Consider the following 19,922-nt stretch of genomic DNA (forward strand, 5'->3'; position numbering starts at 1 on the left):
ATCCTTTATGACACTCTATTTAGCTTATTTTTTTTTTCTTGATATATTCTTCATTGTGGAAACCATTGTGAGACTCAAGTGTAACCAAACATGGAGAACAACCCAATTCAGTGGACTTTGTATGTTGTAAGCTTCCTGTCTTCTGAGGACTGGACCAAGAATACAATAGCTTGACTTTATCTTTCGAGCATCACTGCACCAGTTAAAGAACCCTATTAAAAAGTCAGACCTGGCAATGTGCTCCCAAGTAGCCTGTGATCAAATAAAAGATACTAGTGTCCCCTTTGCCATTGTATTTCATAATAGCTGAGAACAAGAGATACAGGCCACAAGATGGTGCTGCATCACCATCCTTTAGCAGAGGGAGTTTTGGAGCCTGATTAAGGGACAAAGCTGCAGTTTTGTGTGTGTGTGTGCTTGTGTGTGTGTGCACGCGCCTTCCAGCCAGTGTTGGCTCCTGGCAACTGCCATGACAGGTCCCTGCAGTTCGCTTGCAAGATTTTTCAGAAGTGGTTTGCCATTGCCTCCTTCCTAGGGCTGGGAGAGAGGGGCCGGCCCAAGGTCACCCAGCTGGCTTTGTAGTTTTGTAGAAACATCTAATGCCAAAGCTGAGTTCACACACTGGATTCAACCATCTTTTGTTCCACAGCCCAACGCCTGAGTTCTCACAACCTAAATTAAAACGGAACAAACTCCACTATAGATTAACCGAATGTGCAAACTCAGACTGTCCGGCATACCCTACATGTTCCTTAGTTTGCTTTCAGTCTCTCCTTTTGTTCTGCAATGCCGTGTGAAATGCAGCAAGGCATCACTACCTTTAATCTTTCCAGCTTGGCTGGTTTACAGTACAGGCATGAGTTCTGAGGGTTTAATCTACATCAGTGTAGATGCAGACTAGTGCAGGCTAGCTGGGGAATTCTGGGAGTTGAAGTCCACACGCCTGAAAGTGGCCAAGTTGGAGAAACACTGATCTACATAGACTCCCCATTTGGAGAAAAAAAAATCACGAAGCGGCCTAAGGCTGGTGCATATTCACACGAACAAGATTAAGACGCGCGTTTGCCTTCCTTCGGACAGCGAGTTCCACCGCCAGGCCGCTCTTCTCTCTGGAATCGTGAGAGCCACGCCCACCAGCAGCCTTCCGCCCCTCCTCTCGCCTTCCCGAGTTCACTCCAGCTCTCGCGAGAGTCGCGTCAGCGGAGCACAGCCGGAAGTGGGCGTTCCGAGAACCGTCGAAGGAGGTTTTCCTTTTCCGCTCGCAGTTAGGAGGAAGTGGAGGGCGCTCTCGGGCCGGCATGGCGGTCTGTTGGTGGTGGTGTCTGCTCCTCTGTCAGCTGGCTGCCTGGGGGAGTGCGAAGCCGTTAGAACCAGGAGAGACCCATGAGAAGACACCTGGGGAGAATAATCCAGGTCAGTTTAGGGCCCCTGAAGGGGAGACGGGCAGTTCTGTGCTTTTCCCCGTCCTGCCCGTAGACCTGAGCTCATCGCTTTGCTGTGGCGGGTAGGAGGATGAAACAGTAATGGAAGGAAAACTACCACCTGCCGCTCCAGAGGCTCCTCCTAGCCTTGCTCTTGGTGACTGAAGCTGTCAGAATGGTTTGTACAGTCCACCTTCCCTTATATAGACCAGCGTTTCTCAACCTCAGCCGCTGTAAGATATGTGGACCTCAATTCCCAGAATTCCCCAGCCAGCACGACAGCTTCTGGATATCCCTTCCTGCAACCCCTGATGCCACAACCTGGATAGCCCCTAAAGCTGGGGAATTCTGGGAGTTGAAGTTCACGCATCTTAAAGTTGCTGAGGTTGAGAAACCCTATAGACCATTTTGACAGCTTCTGGATATCCCTTCGTGTGACCCCTGAGCCCCATGACCTGGATAGCCCCTAAAGCTAACACACCATATATAGTCATCTAAAGAGCGATGGTCCATGAATTTAATTCCCAGTAGAGGGTTTGAACCCCATAGACCTGGCAGCCTGTTTCTGTACAGCCTCAGTAAAGGGCAAAACCTGTCACCTCCTGGTGGTCAGTGTAGCGCCAGGTAACAGGTATTTCATCTAGGTCAGTCTTTCCTACCTGATGCTCTCCGTTGTGGTTAAGGCATCAGGCTAGAAACCAGGAAACTGAGTTCTAGTCCCACCTTAGGCATGAAGCCAGCTGGGTGACCTGGGCCAGTCACTCTCTCTCAGCCCTAGGAAGGAGGCAAGGGCAAACCACTTCTGAAACCTTGCCAAGAAAATGGTAGGGACTTGTCCAGGCAGTCACCAGGAGTCAACACTGACTCGAAGGCACATAAACAGACAAACAAATTTAGGAGTCCCCCGTCCAGTGTAGGTGAGAATTTTGCAAGTTGTCCCTTCACATGCATTATGTGGAGCGAACCAAAATTGCCTGGGTTCACTCACAACACTTAAGTCAAAATATAACACATTGTAAAACGGCTTAGTTTCAGTGTGTGACTAGCGTTTCTTGCCTTATTGAATCAGGCATGCAATTGTATAATGGAAACACAGAGATTAGAAATGGCCATACAGGCACTTCTTGGAATGATGAGATCTTGCCATGATGTGGCATGAATGTATACAATTCACATTGCACTATTAAGGAAACAGTGCAATGTGAAAATGTTTTTGGCAGTTGTTGTGAGAAGGTTGCTCACTTACATTAGAAACCAAAGCATTTGGAGATAGATGCAACAAAGAATACTTTATTGGAATGCACTAACAGTGATCGTTGGGGTCACTGCCAGCATACAGCAGGAGAGAGAGCCCTAAGCAAAACAGCTCCTCCGATTATATACATTTGATCAATTACATTTGAAGTAGAAATATAAAAAGAATAATAAAGTTGCACTGCAACCCTTCATCTGAAGCACCTTGATAAGCTGTTGAAATTATCTCCGTTATATTTCACACTTGTAGTATTCTTCCTGATATTATCAACATGATAATGTTTTTTATCAATAAAAAACAATGTTCACATTGCAATCTCCTGTTAACACCATTCCATTCTTCCTCTCTAGAAAGATGACTATCTGGTTTATGTTAACTATCTTTGGCCCAAGGCCACAGCACTAGGTACTATGTTACACAAATACTCTACTACTTCTAAGCTACTTAAAGAATTGTACTTGTAAATGGATGAATATATTTCAGCATGATTTGATATTTTGCACTATACTACCACACAGTACTATTGTAGTATACAGAATACTTTTTAACTTTAAATTCTCCACATTTTAGGGTTATCCAATGATCACCCACAGTTAACGGAGTCAACTCAAGGTGCTTCAGACACAGCCACAAGTTCTGCAGGACATAAACAACCTGGAACTCTACAAAGTAACTCCCAAAATAGCCAGCCAAGGTCATCTCTGCAAGTCTCTGATAAACTGAACAAATCAGGGAATCCATCAATTAATGACAGAGATTCCCAGTCAAATGCTGTTGAATCCAACAAAGCCAAGGAAGACAGAGATAAATCTAAAGAAGTTCAGACAAACAAATCTGGTCCACCTTCTGTTCCAAAGTCAAAAACTCAACAGACAGAGGAGGCATTAGTTAAAAGCCAGAACACCCAGTCTGGTGATTCTGCTCAAGAATCTCCTCCAAAAGTAGATCACGTTCAATCTGAAAAGGCTCAGGAAAAGACAGATAATTTGGATGAACCTAAGCCAGTCATTGCTGATCCAGATTCTTTTCAGCCAGAGTCAAATGATGAGGATTCAGAAAAAACAGAGGACTTACCAGCAAAAGACCAGAATCCTCAGTCAGATCTGTCTGCTCAAGATCCCATTCCTGAAAAGTTAAGTCCTGTTGAATCCAACAAAGCCAAGGAAGACAGAGATAAATCTAAAGAAGTTCAGACAAACAAATCTGGTCCACCTTCTGTTCCAAAGTTAAAAACTCAACAGACAGAGGAGATATTAGTTAAAAGCCAGAACACCCAATCTGGTGATTCTGCTCAAGAATCTCCTTCAAAATTAGATCCCGTTCAATCTGAAAAGGCTCAGGAAAAGACAGATAATTTGGATGAACCTAAGCCAGTCATTGCTGATCCAGATTCTTTTCAGCCAGAGTCAAATGATGAGGATTCAGAACAAACAAAAGACTTACCAACAAAAGACCAGAATCCTCAATCAGATCTGTCTGCTCAAGATCCTGTTCCTGAAAAGTTAAGTCCTGTTGAATCCAACAAAGCCAAGGAAGACAGAGATAAATCTAAAGAAGTTCAGACAAACAAATCTGGTCCACCTTCTGTTCCAAAGTCAAAAACTCAACAGACAGAGGAGACATTAGTTAAAAGCCAGAACACCCAATCTGGTGATTCTGCTCAAGAATCTCCTCCAAAATTAGATCATGTTCAATCTGAAAAGGCTCAGGAAAAGACAGATAATTTGGATGAACCTAAACCAGTCATTGCTGATCCAGATTCTTTTCAGCCAGAGTCAAATGATGAGGATTCAAAACAAATGGAAGACTCATCAGCAAAAGACCAGAATCCTCAATCAGATCTTTCTGCTCAAAATCCTGTTCCTGAAAAGTTAGATCCTGATGAATCCCCAAAAAGTAACAAAGAGATAGTTAACCCTGAAGAAGTTGCGCCAGAAAAAGGTTTGGGTGATGGCAAGAAGAAGAGTGAAAAGCATGAGGAAGATATTGAGGGGACACCCAGGAACGGATCTGAAAATAGCCACTTCTTTGCCTACTTGGTGACCACAGCTATTGTTGTTGCTGCACTATACATTGCCTATCATAATAAACGAAAAGTGAGTATTTTAACTTGTTAGTGTTTATGATTTCATATATATGTCAGCCTGGACTCTGATGATGAAAATGAAAGCTATTTCCTCAAAGTATCTTTAGCAAGAGGAAATGGTGTAATATCCAGAAAAGAAAGTCTGAGAATAAATCACTGCAAATAATGCTCTAGTTTTAAATTAGCATGATCTAAAGGTCAAGTTCGAACATGTGTTCTTTAGGTTAAGTTCAAACAGTTCTTTAAGAAATATATCAGGTATTATCAATAGGAAATATGACTCCAATTGCTTTCATTGCATATGTATATCTTATCTAAAATACATTCTGCTGATTGAGATCAACGTGTAAGTGTAAAACATAGCCATATCTCCTCAAATTGATTTTAGTGGGGCTATTTTAGCTAGGATCTGACTTATTTATTTTTATTGGGTTTTTAAAAATAAAGCAATCAGAAAATTTATCCCCCAAAATATATTGGATATTGGTTTATTATATTGGGGTCATGCTAAATAAACCATACTAATGTTATGTAAAACTTCTAAAAAGCTATATATTTTAAAATATGTTTCTTGGCTTGGACTGACATATACTGTAAGCTGTAGATTATCTTTCTTACCTTGGAAAAGATGTACTTGGTAAACTGGCTGTAGAGAAGCTGTTAAAAGCAACATTCCAATGATGAATGTTCCATATTCTATGGATTACTTGATGGATTATTACTAGGAATCGTGATACTTTTACTAGCCAATGGGAATATAAGTAGCAGGGCCAGAGAAACTTTGATGAAGCAGATTTAGATGTTGGGGTGTGAAAACCACCTCTTCTTAGATAGCCAACATATGTACGGGTCTAGAAAAACAGATTTCAGCTTTTTAAGACTCAGGATATTCCTTTAACATTTTATTTGCAATATGTGGCCCTCATTTTGATTCTTTTTGTCCATCCTTCTCCATTTCCTCCTCCTTGGAAGATCAAATGTTGAAAAGGATAAAGCTTCTGTAGCGGATGGAGTTTTGAGCAGGCACAGCTTTCTCCCTTTATAAATAAATGTTAGCCATATTAATTAAGCATTTAGATCCTGTCTTTTGAATCTGATTTGTCTTTTTGTTTTTTCTTAAAATGGGAATTGAAGAGATACTCCTAAACAAATGAACTTTAAGTCAGGTTACCTTTTGGGTATCTTGGCCTAATAGTTCAGGTATGATGCTAGAAACTAGATCTGGACCTGTTGAATTGTGGGCCTGTTTTAAGTGATTTGCAATAGGTTGGAAAGATTTGTAAATGCACGCTACTTAGCAGGAGCAGCAACAAAATGAATTCTGATGCTTTCTGAAATTCAACTGGTGAATTAAATGAAAGCTTGGAGCAACCAAGAGTAGGTTCTTGTGTGAGTTCTTTTCTGAGTTCTTCCTATGTAATATTTTGTATTTTGCATGAGATTTCAAGTTGGGTATATTTTAGTTCTACTAAAAAAAAAAAGTCTGCAGGCCTCAAATCTGTCCATTCCTGGATTAGATTACAGGAAGATAGGTTAGTCTAATGTAGCCCCAAGCATGGTAGACTCTGAGCTGGTTCATGCAGCATGTTAAGTCATAATTTGCTTAACTGTGGCTTGTTAAATAAGCCACAACTGGCTGGACACACAACATGCTAAGTCATAAATAATAACCCATGTATTCACCCAGTGCACCTTTCCCCAAGTTGGGGGATCTCTATATATTTATGAACTTCAACTCCCAGAAATTCCAGCCTGCAAGGCCACTGCTAAAAATGGAAGTTCATAAATCTAAGGGCAGCTTGGTTAAGGAAGGTTGACAGTACAACGTGTAACCCCAGCCTAAGTTAACTTTTGCTGTAATGTAAGGCCCTTGTACAACCCTTCCTAAACAGTGAAGTTCCTTTCTAAGTGAGACTCACTTTGTCCCCCTTTGGGAAGACCGAACTGTTGCTACGTTACAGGTTTTAATATGCTATCTGTGCAATCTCTCTTTTTAATGCTGTACTTGTAATAATGTGGTTTTCCCCCCTAGTTTAATAGTTATTACAAGCGCTTTTCTCACTTTAATGGGAAATTGGAGTATAATTGTTCAAGTTTTTGCTGCAGCCCAGTCACTTACTGATTCTCTTTTCCTCCCCTGCAAAGATTATTGCTTTTGCTTTAGAAGGAAAAAAATCAAAGATAACCCGAAGGCCCAAATCCAGTGACTATCAGCGACTGGATCAAAAGGTAAGCTCTCCTACTTTGCGCATCAAAACAGCTGATTTCATGGTTTGATTTTTTTACCTTCCTTTCAGCCAAGATCACTTCTCACAGCTGTTTCAATGATAATATGTACCTCATCACAGAACAGTTAGAAGTATGTTAGAGCATACTTTTCTGACCGATGGAGTTGATCACGTTGCCCGGGCTTGTGCTTTCACTTCTTTTTAATATTCTTTTCGGTCCTTCTGCCTGGCTGGAATCTATAAGACTGGATTTATAGTCAGAGGAAACAAGCATTGTGTGTGTGCTTTGGAACTTAGTTTATTGGCTTATATGGAAGAAGAGTTGGTTCAGAGCTTAAAAAAGACATCTAAAGCATTGCCTTGGTTATTTTAAAAAAAAATCTTCCACTCTCTTCTCTGTAAGGGAAGAGCCCTTCCCCTCTTTCTAGTTCGTTTTAATTGGTAAAGATCTTTCAAACTCCTCCAAAACCTGCTTTGACTGGGGGTAACCCAAGATTTGTCATGCCCCTGTTTCATCATTAAAGTACTATGTGGTTAGGAAGGGCCATTTTCTCTCTTTTCCCAATCTTTTTTTCATTGGTTTTTCAATACCAGTGAGTACAATTCCAATGCCTGTGGTTTGAACTTGCCAAGCGATTAACATCTCCCTTTGTTTTTCTTCTCTGCAGATCTAAACCCAGAAGTTCCTGCATGCTACTGTGTTGCATGAGGACTCATTTTGAAAATGGCACATAGCAACATGGGCGATGTCCAGCCTTCCATCAGTACAGCCTCAAAGCCTATTGGCTGTGCTACTGTGCCCAGGGGGCGGGAGCAACAAAAGTGCTTTTAATTGTGCACATGCACTTTGCCCATTGTCATGCTTCATTTATTCTTTCAAAGCCCTGAGCTGTTTATTCCCCTTTCAGTGACTTGATGTTGGACTGTTTTCTCCCACATTATGACGGAGAACCAATGGACAGCGCTCTGTGTGTTTCCCCAAATGATGCAGTACTTACTGTCTGTCATATTAATCCTAAGGAAAGTTGAATGAGCAGTGTGACTTTGTCTCCTAGATTCTGGGTGTTGAGTTCATTGTCGACATTACAAGTTTGGAACAGAGTTTATGAAGGCTGTTGACTATTGTCCCTAGAGAGCTCTGTTCCACCGAGACATGTGTTGCCCGATACACTGGTTGAATATCTCCTGTCTGTAGATGGCAATATTGAGAAATGGATATCCAGCACTGCCTGTCTTTCTTAAGTGTCAGCGTATGTGAAATACTGGAGTTTTAATGCTTGGCTTAATACTTCCCAAGTCTCGTGTTGATCAATTAGATCAGTTGCTACTTTTCTGATTGCCAGACTGTAGGTAAAATTATTCTGTTTGAAGGAATGTTGACTTCGATATTCTTCTCCCACCATGTCCTGCCAAGCATTTCCATTAATTAAGATCTTTCCAATCCATACTGCCACATTCCCATGAAGATCTCAGAAGGAGAGCAATCATGTTGGGACTGTTGTAATCCACTGCAAATCTGATGGCAATATGTCCTATTCAGAACCAAAATCTGCCATTCTGGCAGGAGACTGACACTCACTTTTGAATCCAGGAAATGAATTGCTTGTGTAAATCTTTATTGGTTTACCCCACCCATGTTCAGAGTGTTGCATTCAATACGAGGGGCACTTGGAATAGATCAATGGCATTGTTCATAGAGACATGGCAGAAGATGGTAGTTCAAGAGATGTGTGGTACTTACATATTTTTCCCCACTATCTGAACTTGGCACTAATTGCATCGGCAGCCCTGTAATATGAAGTAGCTTTTTCATGTTGTTGCTGGCTTGAGTTTGTCCTGTGGCCTTTATATTCTTCTCTTAAGTTTATGTTCTGCGTGGGATGAGAAAGTGGAGAAAACTAAACCGAAGGTCTGCCTGAGGATTACTTTGATTTTGTTTCCACTTTCACTTAGTGGGCTTAATTTTATCCTGCAGTGAGAAGCCAAATTGCCTTGAGTCTTCATCAAATGATAGGACATTTAACCTTCCTCCCCAACTCCCTGGCCACCATGCAGAGTCCTTCTGCACTTCCTTTCCTTAGTTTCGGCTGGTGGTTACAGAATAAGACAGTCAAATAGACTTTTATCTTTTCAGGCAGGCCAAACCATTTCTAAATGCTCCTCTGTATAAAATATTGCCTGCAGATAGAAACGTTACCCAAAAAAAAAAAAAAAAAATCTTGGGCAACCTCTTATCAGCTGTACAGGTCCTAATTTGCAAGCAGTTTTGTTTACACAGAGAAGCATTCAGAACGGATCCTCTCCCATCATCCAGCAGCTTGGAGTGCAACCTCATTCTGGCTCTGAATAGACTAAGCCAGGAAAATCACTTGAGTGCTGGAGCTTAAAATCTAGGCCTTTAAATTACGTAAATGGGGGAAGTACATTGGTTTCTTTGGAAACTCACCTGCTGACTTTTGTATCTGGTTAATGTGTAACCTTACACATGACAAAATGTCAGAAGATCAGTACTGTGGGACATTTCCCGGCCATAAAATGGCCTTTATTTTCTTGGAACTAGCAGATGACTGTCAATCCCTGCATAAAGTGTAGATTTCTGGAGTGCAATAGAAACTTTGGACTTAAATTGTTAGCATCACGGGTGGATGATTTCTATCATTGTGCATGACATAAAATACTTAGTCATTTTCTTAGTTATGAAAGAATTGTTGGAATTTAATAAATTTTGTGGCATTTTCATTTTAGGCATGAGGTTAAAGTTTAAATAGATAAAAGCTTGCTTCATATTCTTTGTGTTCAGATTGTAATATTTTTTAAAATCTCAGTTCAATTGAGTTTCATTGCTGGATTGCTCTCTTGCCAAATGTAAGTCAGCTCTCTTCCCTGTTTCAAACCACAAGTATGTATGTTTTTGGAACTGACAGCTTTAAAAAAAAGACACCTTAAATGTTCAGATTTATTTTTTAATCTTTGTAAACTTAGTGAACAAAATAAATGGATACACCATAGTTCCGTTTGTTGTCAAAAAACAATTTCATCAGTATCTGCTAGGTGTGCTTATAATGGGCTCCACGTTGTCTCTTGTTGCTATTGATTCGACTTACAGCTTCCCACCCAGAGGGCACTCAAGGTGAGTATTGCTGTATTCATTGAGGCACCTACAGTCCACTTACCATAAAAACAAGCTCAGGGCATAAGAATTAGAAACCTGTAGAAGTAAGCTATATATGTTTTAATCATATCTTCTCAGGAAGATGTTCAGGATGACACTCAGCAACTCTTCCTTACCTTCTTTTAGATCTTTTAGGCAAGGAAGATCTCTCTTCCCATTCAACCCTATATATTCAGAACAGGGTTCTTTGAAGTAGACCAAGAGGCAAGGCCCAGCTCAAAGTCTTATAATAAGCTGCCTGGCTGTTTAGAGACATGAACCTTGGACCACTCCAGTACTGTAATTGTAATCTTTTCTCCAAAGCATAATCTTCCCATTGACTTCCATACTTTCCTTGTGTGACCATCTATTACTGGAAAACTGCTCCCATCAGGCTGAAATGGGGGCGGGGGGGCTATGTACAACCTCCCCCTACTCTTCTTTCCTTCTGTTCATGGAAATGATGGGAAGTGAAGGCATGGAGAAGGTACCCTGATTTGTTAAATTTCATGCTTCTAGTGAAGAATCTACACATTCAACCCTACTTTTGGCACCTATCCATCAAAAAGGGATCTTAACCTTTCTGGCAATTCCCTTTAATAGGGAAGTCATACAATCTCTTGTCTATGGAGGAAAAGAAACAGGTTCCACATGACAAAGGCAAATAGAGGTGAAGCCAGACTTTGTCTTAAATGCAGCTTCCATGGAGTGGGAGGGTAGGGATTTAGCATAGGTTTTATTATTTAAAACATTCCCTTTTCTTGCCTGGCTGTCTATTGGTGGTGGTTATTGTTTTTTCTCCTGGTATGATCTTATCTGAGGTATGTAAACCAAAATAGGCCCTTTCCCCTTGTGTCTGTGCATTGCATTAAGTGTGCAAGTGTTTGGACAGTGGACCAGAGCGAGGGCTCATGTGACTTAACTGTGGAAAAACATGTATTATCCTAAATCTTTGAGAAATACCTAACGTTGTTGACTCATGTAATGTGAATGCAATTTTGTTACGTACAAAGAAGTTTCTGATGATACTTTCCTCCTGTCAGTTGGCAGAGCAAATAACAAGATAAAGGGAAAGTATGATTTCCTGGTGCCATTCATGCTTTTTGGTGATGTATGACCATGATAGCAATTTACTTTGCTTTTTTTGTTCCACATTCCTGTTTCTTTGGCATTATGCCTCACTTCTCATTTTATGCATCCATTGCCTATTGCTACAATGTCTTCGTCTTTTTTTAACAAAACAGAACATTCCATTCATTTATTCCATTTCTAAGGCTGCCCAATCACAAAGCAGCTCAAGGTGGCATGGAAAGAGGGTTAAGAAAATATAATAACAAGGAAGGACCAAAAAAATAAAGCAACTGCATACAGAAACTTCAGTTCCATCATGCTTCAGCTGGTCCCCAAATTGTTCTAGACCAGGGCCTGCTGGAAAAGCCAGGTTTTAAAGCCTGCCTGAATGATGGCAGAGTCAGGGCCACGGGACTTTGCAGGGAATGCAGTTGCAGGCATGGCAATAGAGAAGGTTTGTCTCCTGGGCCCACAAGATGTCATGGTTCAGTTGATGGAACCCAGAGCATGGCACCCTATTTCAGGGTGACGAGAGCCAGGGTCCTTTTTATCACTGAAACACTTAAGCAAAGCTCAGACAGATTTGATCAAATATTCCATTGACAAGAGTCTACAGCAGTAAAGCCTCCTGACCCAGTGACTTGTTTTACAAGAGAGACAGTGGCTTTGCCACCTGGATATGATGGTTGGAAATTGCAGGAGGTGATGTGGTCAGTTGCTCATTGTTTTTCCTTTCTTCTTGTTTGGTAACTACTACAAAGAGGGAAACCTCTTTCAGTCACTGTTAACAGGAACCGAACATCGCCCAAGTGGATTCCAAGCATCCCAGTCTGCAACTGAAGGCATTTTGAAACTCCTGAAAGTTGTAAATGCAGCCTCCAAAAGTCATTACTTAGTTGTAGTGCATATTGTTCTAGGAAGGGAAAATGATGGAAGATCCATTAACTATATGTAGATCTGAATTAAATATACATTTGGGGGGTGGGAGATGGAGTTGCCCAGCTTCATTATTTTTGGGGAGTCTAAGCTCCAAAAAACCCTACTGTTTGAAGACCAAGTCTGGTCCTTGGCCTGGAAACAATTGCATGACCCTAGTCTAGAATTGAAAACCCAGATGAATTCTCGGTATTTCCAGTATGAGGCCCAGTAGAATCAATAAGATCTGATGAATCTAATCAATTCATCGGCAGGAAATTTAGAAAACTACATGGGGAAATGACATATCTTTGCAGGAGACACTTCTCTCCTGTCTTCTGGCATAGAAAAATCTTTGTGCAGATGACTGCAGTAATGGGTATACAAAGAATATAGAAAGAACTGAGGTGGAGTAATGGTTAGTTCTCAGACTGATAAAAGGTGGTTCTGTGAATAACCAGTTGCAAGATCCCATGTAATCAGTGAACTGGCCATTTGCCAGTTCACAGTAAGACATTTAGGAAAAGTCCCCAGCCTAATGTACTTTGGGATTTATTGATTTTTTTAGATGATGAATTGTTCCCTTGCTGGAATGCTTGCAACCCTTCCCTTTCTTCTCAGGAAATCTGCTAAAGAGACTCTGTGAGAATTGTACTTGGAAAAGGGTTATTTTCAGTTTAGGCAGGTGCCGTAGAGACAGATTCGGTTTTGCACACCAAGTCCCAGGGGTGTAAAACTTAAGTATCTGCATAAGAACTCTCTGCGTGTGTGGGGACACGTTGAGAGACAGACTTTCAGGTCATGAAAAACAGGCAGATGCAGAGGTGGGGTTTGAGCGTGCAGCTGAAGAACCCATGGAGGACAGGACTGGCTGTTACAATCCGATTCTCTACCCGTGTTTGGTGTGCCCTGGCTGCAATTGTTGGCGTGAGGCTGAAATTTAACACTGAAATTCAGTTTAGAAAGACAGATCCCTCCCTCTCCAACAATACAACTTCTGAGCTTTGAGCTGGTAGCAAAAGGAACAGTGAACTTTTTAAAAAATATATTTTTATTAGAATTTTACAATACAATACAAGTATAAAGAATGAAAAGAAAAAAAAAGAAAAGTGAAAAAAAGAAAGAAAACATAGAATTTTGAAATCCGCCTTTCTTTCTCTCATTTAGTATTCCATCTTACAATGTATTGTCGAAGGCTTTCACAGCCAGCATACGATGGCTGGTGTGGGTCTTCCGGGCTGTGTGGCCGTGTTCTGGAAGTTTTGTTTCCTAACGTTTCGCCAGCATCTGTGACCGGCATCTTCAGAGGGCAGGAGCACAGACAGGAGCAGTTCTCTCTGTGCCCCAGAGAACTGCTCCTGTCTGTGCTCCTGCACTCTGAAGATGCCAGTCACAGGTGCTGGCGAAACGTTAGGAAACAAAACTTCCAGAACACGGCCACACAGCCCGGAAGACCCACACCAGCCATTCCATCTTACACTTTCCCCTCTGTCTTTAACCCTTTCTAATCCCAGTTCAGTCTTTTCTTCTTTAGGCAAAAACTCCATATAAGGCTTCCAGTCTTTCAAAAAAGTCTTTGTTTTTCCCTGACAAAACTGGGCAGCTTAGCCAGTTCCGTGACCTCTGTCAATTTTATAATTCAATCTACCTTGGGTATTTCATTATTCCATCTTCATGTGTACAATAAATTTGCTGCAGTTACCATATACAGTTTCCCATATTTCTTTTCCAGTTCAGCATCCATTTTATAAAAGTTCTCTCTTAAACTATGACACAAACAGGAACCCTAAACTTAAACTCCAATGTAGCAGTCCGTCTATATCCCTAAAGAGGCCCCCACTGGCTTGTGTTATGTATTTATGCAGCCTCCTTTTTTGTTATCACAATCTGCTGTTTTACTTACATAATTTATTTCAAAACATTTGCATTTCACTCTTCAGTCAACAAAGTTCCCAAAGACGGTTACATAAAGTTAAGAACAATGGTGAACATGGACACATTCTGCTCCGTTTGCTACAGACAAGGGCTGCAAGGTGCACTGGATTCAAAAGGGGAAAAGGTGCTTCACTGTATGCATAGGAACATGCATAGCATTTGTTGGCAACTCCTTCAATCAACACCCCTTTTCCTAGGATTTCTTGCAGGATGCCAGGAAAAGAAACTCTAGCTTTAAGGAACTGCTTCCACACACTGCAGAGCTCCGTTTCCCCTTCACATGCAAAGTACTGCATAACATCCATGTAGCTATTATGACTGGTATTTCTTCTTTTTATTTCCTGTAAGAGTTTCCAGAGTTCTATGTACTTCTTTAACAATTTATTTTTTAAACATCCCCACCCCTATTTCTCTCCCAGCTTCATGCGAATCAACACATTCAGACAACAATAAATGATGGGTTCTGTATCTATGACTTGTTGAATAAATTATAATTGGCTGGATCATAATGCAGTAAATGAAAAATTCAACCACCTTATGGCTTAAGGTGATGTGGAAACCTACAATTGACTCCTGTTTTCAGGGTTGGAGTGATCATAGGTAGTCTGAGCGCTGCCTATCTTGTCTGAAAGGGTAAACCTTTTCCACCATGTTAGTGACAAAGCAGGGCATCTCTTTTTTGCCCTTATATTTAGGTCCTTTTGCTTCAGAATGAAAGGCAACCTTCCAATTAATCCATGTCATTAGACTGGTGACCTCCAGTTTTCGCTCATTTCCATCAAGCAGCTCCAGTAACGCCCTGAGGAACATGGATTCCCATTGATTGCAGAACGAAGCATAGCCTGAGCGATCGAGAGAGAGACAGAGAGAGAGAGAGAGAGATGAGATGTCTACCAGTGGGACTTTTCTGCACCAAGCAAACATGTTAGAGTGCTCTAGTAAACCTGGGCACACATCTCCTGCCAGTATGTGCTGGTATTTCAGAGAGACAGGAAAGGCTAAAGTGTACATTAGGTGGAAAATTAGTTCCTGTGCAAATATGGCCCTTTGCTGTGGCCAAAATTATAGAGGCCCATTGCATTTATACCTTGTAGGCTTTGCACGTGTTTGAAAGCACCTTCGAGAGTCATCCAACCATTGTTGAGCCAAAACAATAATGACGTGGACAAGCTTTGTATCACTTTCACCATGGCTGGGTGAAATGATGAACATGCTATAAATCGTAAGCGTGGAAATGACCATTGTTCTGTTTGTGGTGAAAGGATTGCAAAGACTCTCCTGAAAATCAAAGAATAGACTGGCAGCTTCCTAAAGTATAGGGCTTCTCTGTAAAGAACAGCTAGTAAATGTTATTAGGATACCATCCTTCCTGATTCTTCCTTTCTCATTTCATCATGAGAACAAGATCTGCCCAACACAGGGAATGATGGGGAAAATCTGGAATAGAAGGGTTGCTTCTGAAATTCCAGATTTTCACTGTCCAGACAGATTGCTCCTGTCCTTTCACAAAGTACCCATTCAAGCTATTGCATACATTTTTGCTGATTTCTCTCCTCTCCGACTGTAGCACTGAATGGCCCTAAGCACCCACAGTTACATTAGATTGCAGGTTGTGATGGATTGGCCTCTCTATAATGATGATGTTCCTCTTGGCCAAGTGCCCTTATTAACGCTCACAAGCAAACCAGCTGTTCTCTGGCTGTATTGTTGGATTTCTTCAAACTCCAAAATGGGTAATTCTACACAATCGTGGGCACTTGTTTTGATGTATCTGCTGACCTTTGCTGCAAAATTGACCTGGGCCAGGTTTAGGTGGTTAGGTTTACATACCTGGACTGCAAGAAAACATGACAGCGGTATTTTCAGGAATGGAGAGGTAATGTGAGAAACAGTCTACTGCTGGCGCGCTGCTGTCTGTTTCTAGGTAGATCCCGTCATCAGTTCTGTCTCCGCGGCACGCCTGCAAAACACATTGAAGGGAACAGCTGCTAAATAGCCTTTATGCACAGCCCTTTGTTTGCTGGATCCACACCCTCAGGAACTGAATTCAGACTTCCTTGTGACTTATTCTAGAGCACAAACTGTAGTAACAGGTGACTCCTTTGCCATTCTCATCTGAACGGGCTAAACTGAAGGAAGGAGGTTAACTGTTAGTTTGCACTGAACGTGCGTGCTTTTTTAAATAAATGAAATAGCATCAGCTGGAGGGCTGGGGAATGATGGGGCTTGCACAGGCAATAAAGAGGGATTTCGCCCCTTTCTCCCTGGCACAGATTCACAAAACTTGCATTTGCCTTTGGAGGAAATTTCAGTACAACTGTGAGTCAAATCCGGATCTCTCCACCTCTGAGGCGGTTATAATGATTCCAGGAAATGCAATACAGCTAATGTAGAACAATAGTTTTGCTGATGATGCCTAAGGAGAAGTAGAAATACTTTTCCTTTACCTTTTGACACCAGAGTCATGCAAGTGTATTAGATTTGGCATCAAATACATTGTTATTTGCTGAATGAGTATTGTTTTTTTAAGACTACACTGCTAATGTACATATTGTGGAAGGCAAGCCCTGTTGGCAAACCCAGAAGTCCTGCAATGTCTTTGTGTCTGTGGAGAGAATTGCCAGCTTTTGGTTGCATAACTTGGAAATTCTTCTTGGGGATTCTCAGAGTGACTGTCTGGGGTCATGACGACAGAGTTTTCTAGTATCTATTAATCTCGAATAAATACAAACAGAAGACAAGTGCAAAGGAAGACATCATAGTGGTCTTGAAATTCCTGCAAGGCTGCCTTCAGCTCAGTCCTCGGAAACATAGTGAGGGATGTGCTTCTCACTTTCATATGTCCAGGTAGCTGGGAAGCCCATAGCAGAGTTCCTCAACCTCAGTTGAGATGGGTGTTTAAGATGGGTGGTCCCCATGCTGGCTGGGGAATCCTGGGACTTGAAGTCCACCCATCTTAAAGTTGCTAAGGTTGAGGAACCCTGGCCTATAGGATAAAAAGGACTGACTGAAGTTCCCATTCATCACTGCTGCTGTTTGGAGACTGACGTTGGAAGCCCACAGCTCCTACCTGTATGAAGAAGATTTTAGGCTTTCCTGCCAAATGTGGACATCTTTCACGTGATAAAATCTTAAAAATGCGAGTTAGCTGTACTGCTTGTCCTTTGCAGTCTATTATGTTCCCTTCTTCTCCATGGCTTGAAAGGATGCTTACAAAATAATCCCCATGCTCTGCTTGGCTTTCTGCAAAGACACAATTTAAGGGAAGGGTAACTATTGAGGTGGCTTGTTTTGAAGTGTCTCATGATCCAAATTTAGAGCTTGCCTCTCAATAAAATATACAAGGTGACTCCTAATCCATCCTGAAGCACACACTTGTTGAGGACCAAATGAAAAGTAAAAGTAGGGTAAGGTTCAAGTCTACTCTCAGCTATAGAAAGTCCGTAGGGGATTTTGGGCCTGTTGTTCTCAGCCCAACCTATGTCACATGGTTATTGTGGGGAAAAACTGGAAGAGAGAAGGTGATATATGCTGCCTTGAGTTCCTGGAAATGGGAAATAAATCCAGTTCATTAAACAATGACAACTTATCTATCAATGCAAACCCACAATGGCTATATTCACACAACAGTCTAATTGTTTCATATACATAACATTCTAGGCTTGGTTAGTTTTCAGCTTGATTAGAAGTGTATGTTTGTAAACATAGACCACACTAAGTTTATGCTTCAGTGTATTGTGTAAAGGGAATGGGAAATTTAGTAAGCAAGTCAAATGTGGAGTCTAATCATATCCTGTGTTTTCAGGAATATATCTTGCATCTGTTTCACCTGATCTCCTCTGCTCTCTGCTCATTTACATGCTGCATAGTCCCAGCCACAAGACCACTGGAACCATGCTTCCTTTGTGTAACTTGTTTTAAGTTCAGAAGATAGGTCACCACAGCTTAGGCCTGCTCCCCTGATGATGTTGCTAGAAAACTCTTGAGTTCTTCTTTGAGGATCATGCCTCCAATCTATCAGCCAGATTCCCATCAGTCAGCCTTGCATTTCCACACCCATATGTATCTCTAAAGCAGCAGGGCACTCACAGCTGGCAGACTGAATTCAGCAGGAGCTCTTGTTAGAGGATGTGCTCCAGAGCATATGCAAAATTCTCAAAGAATACTGAGTAACTAAGTAGCAGAAACTCCCATTAAAAAGAATAAAGCACTCAGAATATAGCTGTTCTTGGATGTAGAGCCTGGGCTTAGCAGACTTCATTATATTTGAAGTGAAAGATAGATTTCTTATGAAATACATCTACTTACACCACATCTTGAAGGGAAGCATAACAGAGAGAGAGAGAGAAAAAAGATAATTTATTTTTGTTTTTTAAACACAGAGACTCAATTAACAAGAGGCCAAGTGAGAAACAGAAATAGGGACAGCTTTGAATGCCCTTCAACTTCTCATTGCCCAAGATTTTGCTCATAGGTGCACAGAGATGACATGATCTGCAACAGAAACATGTTAGAGATGTAAAGGGACCATTGCACCCTTTCCCATTAAGAGATCTGCAGTGCCATTGCAACTAACTAGTATCCCTAACCCATGCCTGCTCAGCAACAACTTGTATCTTTCCAGGCACTCTTCTACTGTTAAATATCTCTCACTGATAGGAACAGTCTCTTAATGTTTGGCCAAAAGTTACAGCCTCCAGATGTCCATCCAGGCCAGGCCTGCCCTCCAGAGCAAGGGACATCCATAGAGGGGATCAAAAGAATCCAGATGGTGGGCAAGACTATGCAATTCAAGCCCTACCCCTTTTTAATGTGTGTCACGTGTTTCACTCACATGAAAAACAGGCAGGGCTTTGATCACACTATTATGCCTTCCATCTGGACCCTTTGGACCCCCCACCCCACTCCCTGGATGCCCCTTGGGTCAGACATTTCTGATGAGCAGTAGAACAAAATTTTGGAGGTTCTCCCTCCAGCCTTCCAACAATTCCATGGAAGACTTTAAGGCACGTCTTTCTGAGGATCTTAGTTGCCCTCCATTCAATCCAAACATACCTTTCTCATAAACGTCTTCTATTTCTTTGGCTGTCAAGTCCAGAAACAATTTCACATCATAATTGCAGTTGGAAAGCGCTTTAAAAAGCTTGTTTGCTTCCCTCTTGGCCCCCTCTCGTGATATAAGTCTTTCTTCGGCTTGATAGAACTGATAATTGACAATGATTACAGCTCTGTTCCTTCGGGGGCCAGCCATGCTGAGAGATCTCTTGATGGTAGACTGTCTAAGAGATTGTGTGCGTGCACAGATATAGGACTGCACGTGCCCTTCTGAACTCTCATGATTCAGCTGGGGTGTGGAGCGGTAAATGAAAATCCATACCCGGATTGATCTGACAGATAGCAGTACAAACATTGATCCTTCTCAGGCACACAGACCATATGTGAAATGAGTCACAAGGCAGTTTCATTTTCTGATGTACTTTTCTCTACAGCGTAATACTATACTGAAATGAGTCTTCCAATTTGGAAAGTCCATTGCAGTTAGTGACACAGATATTCAAAAAAATAAGAGTTTTAAATCATTGTTTTAAATGGCATTTAAAATAAATGCAGTGAGTTAAGATGCACCTGTTTTTCTCTCTCCTCTCGCCATAGTGATTTCCTGTTACTGTCCACGTCTGTCCACAACTCTCTAGCCCCTCCCTTCCTCCCTTCCTTTGTCATTCATTCATTCATTCATTCATTCATTCATTCATTCATTCATTCATTCTAAAAAAGATCAGAGATTGGGGAAAGTCCATCAGTGAGATTTCCTCATGAAGTCTTCCTTTCACAGAAGTGGGCTTGCTTTGTTTTATTAATA

The 19,922-nt window shown here is 41.4% G+C and overlaps 2 protein-coding genes across 2 annotated transcripts; one reads left to right on the top strand and one right to left on the bottom strand.

The window, feature by feature from the left end:
* The first annotated feature begins 1,239 nt into the window (after nt 1-1,239).
* On the top strand, nt 1,240-9,998 carry TGOLN2 (trans-golgi network protein 2). The gene is made up of 4 exons (XM_088139087.1): nt 1,240-1,413; nt 3,247-4,772; nt 6,908-6,991; nt 7,659-9,998. Exons 1-4 carry the CDS (start codon nt 1,299-1,301, stop codon nt 7,662-7,664), a joined length of 1,731 nt encoding a protein of 576 aa, XP_087995213.1. The 5' UTR covers nt 1,240-1,298; the 3' UTR covers nt 7,665-9,998.
* Nucleotides 9,999-13,757: 3,759 nt separating this feature from the next.
* Nucleotides 13,758-19,378, bottom strand: LOC103066503 (caspase-3-like). The gene is made up of 4 exons (XM_007420050.4): nt 19,118-19,378; nt 17,133-17,305; nt 15,893-16,022; nt 13,758-14,904 (listed from the first exon to the last, which is right to left on the bottom strand). Exons 1-4 carry the CDS (start codon nt 19,311-19,313, stop codon nt 14,657-14,659), a joined length of 747 nt encoding a protein of 248 aa, XP_007420112.2. The 5' UTR covers nt 19,314-19,378; the 3' UTR covers nt 13,758-14,656.
* Nucleotides 19,379-19,922: the final 544 nt, after the last annotated feature.

The sequence above is a fragment of the Python bivittatus genome, unplaced genomic scaffold (assembly GCF_059951505.1).
Source record: "Python bivittatus isolate LINGU-HERP-01145 unplaced genomic scaffold, Pbiv_v1 ctg000320_np1212, whole genome shotgun sequence".
Classification (NCBI taxonomy): Eukaryota; Metazoa; Chordata; class Lepidosauria; order Squamata; family Pythonidae; genus Python; species Python bivittatus.

Excerpts from the sequence above, each read along its gene's own strand:
- LOC103066503 (XM_007420050.4), bottom strand. The coding sequence starts at position 19,313 with ATGGCTGGCCCCCGAAGGAACAGAGCTGTAATCATTGTCAATTATCAG. Across the intron at positions 17,306-19,117 it reads AGAAGACGTTTATGAGAAAG|AAAGCCAAGCAGAGCATGGG; the intron begins GTATGTTTGGAT and ends GTGTCTTTGCAG. Across the intron at positions 14,905-15,892 it reads CATGTTTTCTTGCAGTCCAG|GCTATGCTTCGTTCTGCAAT; the intron begins GTATGTAAACCT and ends TCGATCGCTCAG.
- TGOLN2 (XM_088139087.1), top strand. The coding sequence starts at position 1,299 with ATGGCGGTCTGTTGGTGGTGGTGTCTGCTCCTCTGTCAGCTGGCTGCC. Across the intron at positions 1,414-3,246 it reads ACCTGGGGAGAATAATCCAG|GGTTATCCAATGATCACCCA; the intron begins GTCAGTTTAGGG and ends TCCACATTTTAG. Across the intron at positions 4,773-6,907 it reads CCTATCATAATAAACGAAAA|ATTATTGCTTTTGCTTTAGA; the intron begins GTGAGTATTTTA and ends TCCCCTGCAAAG.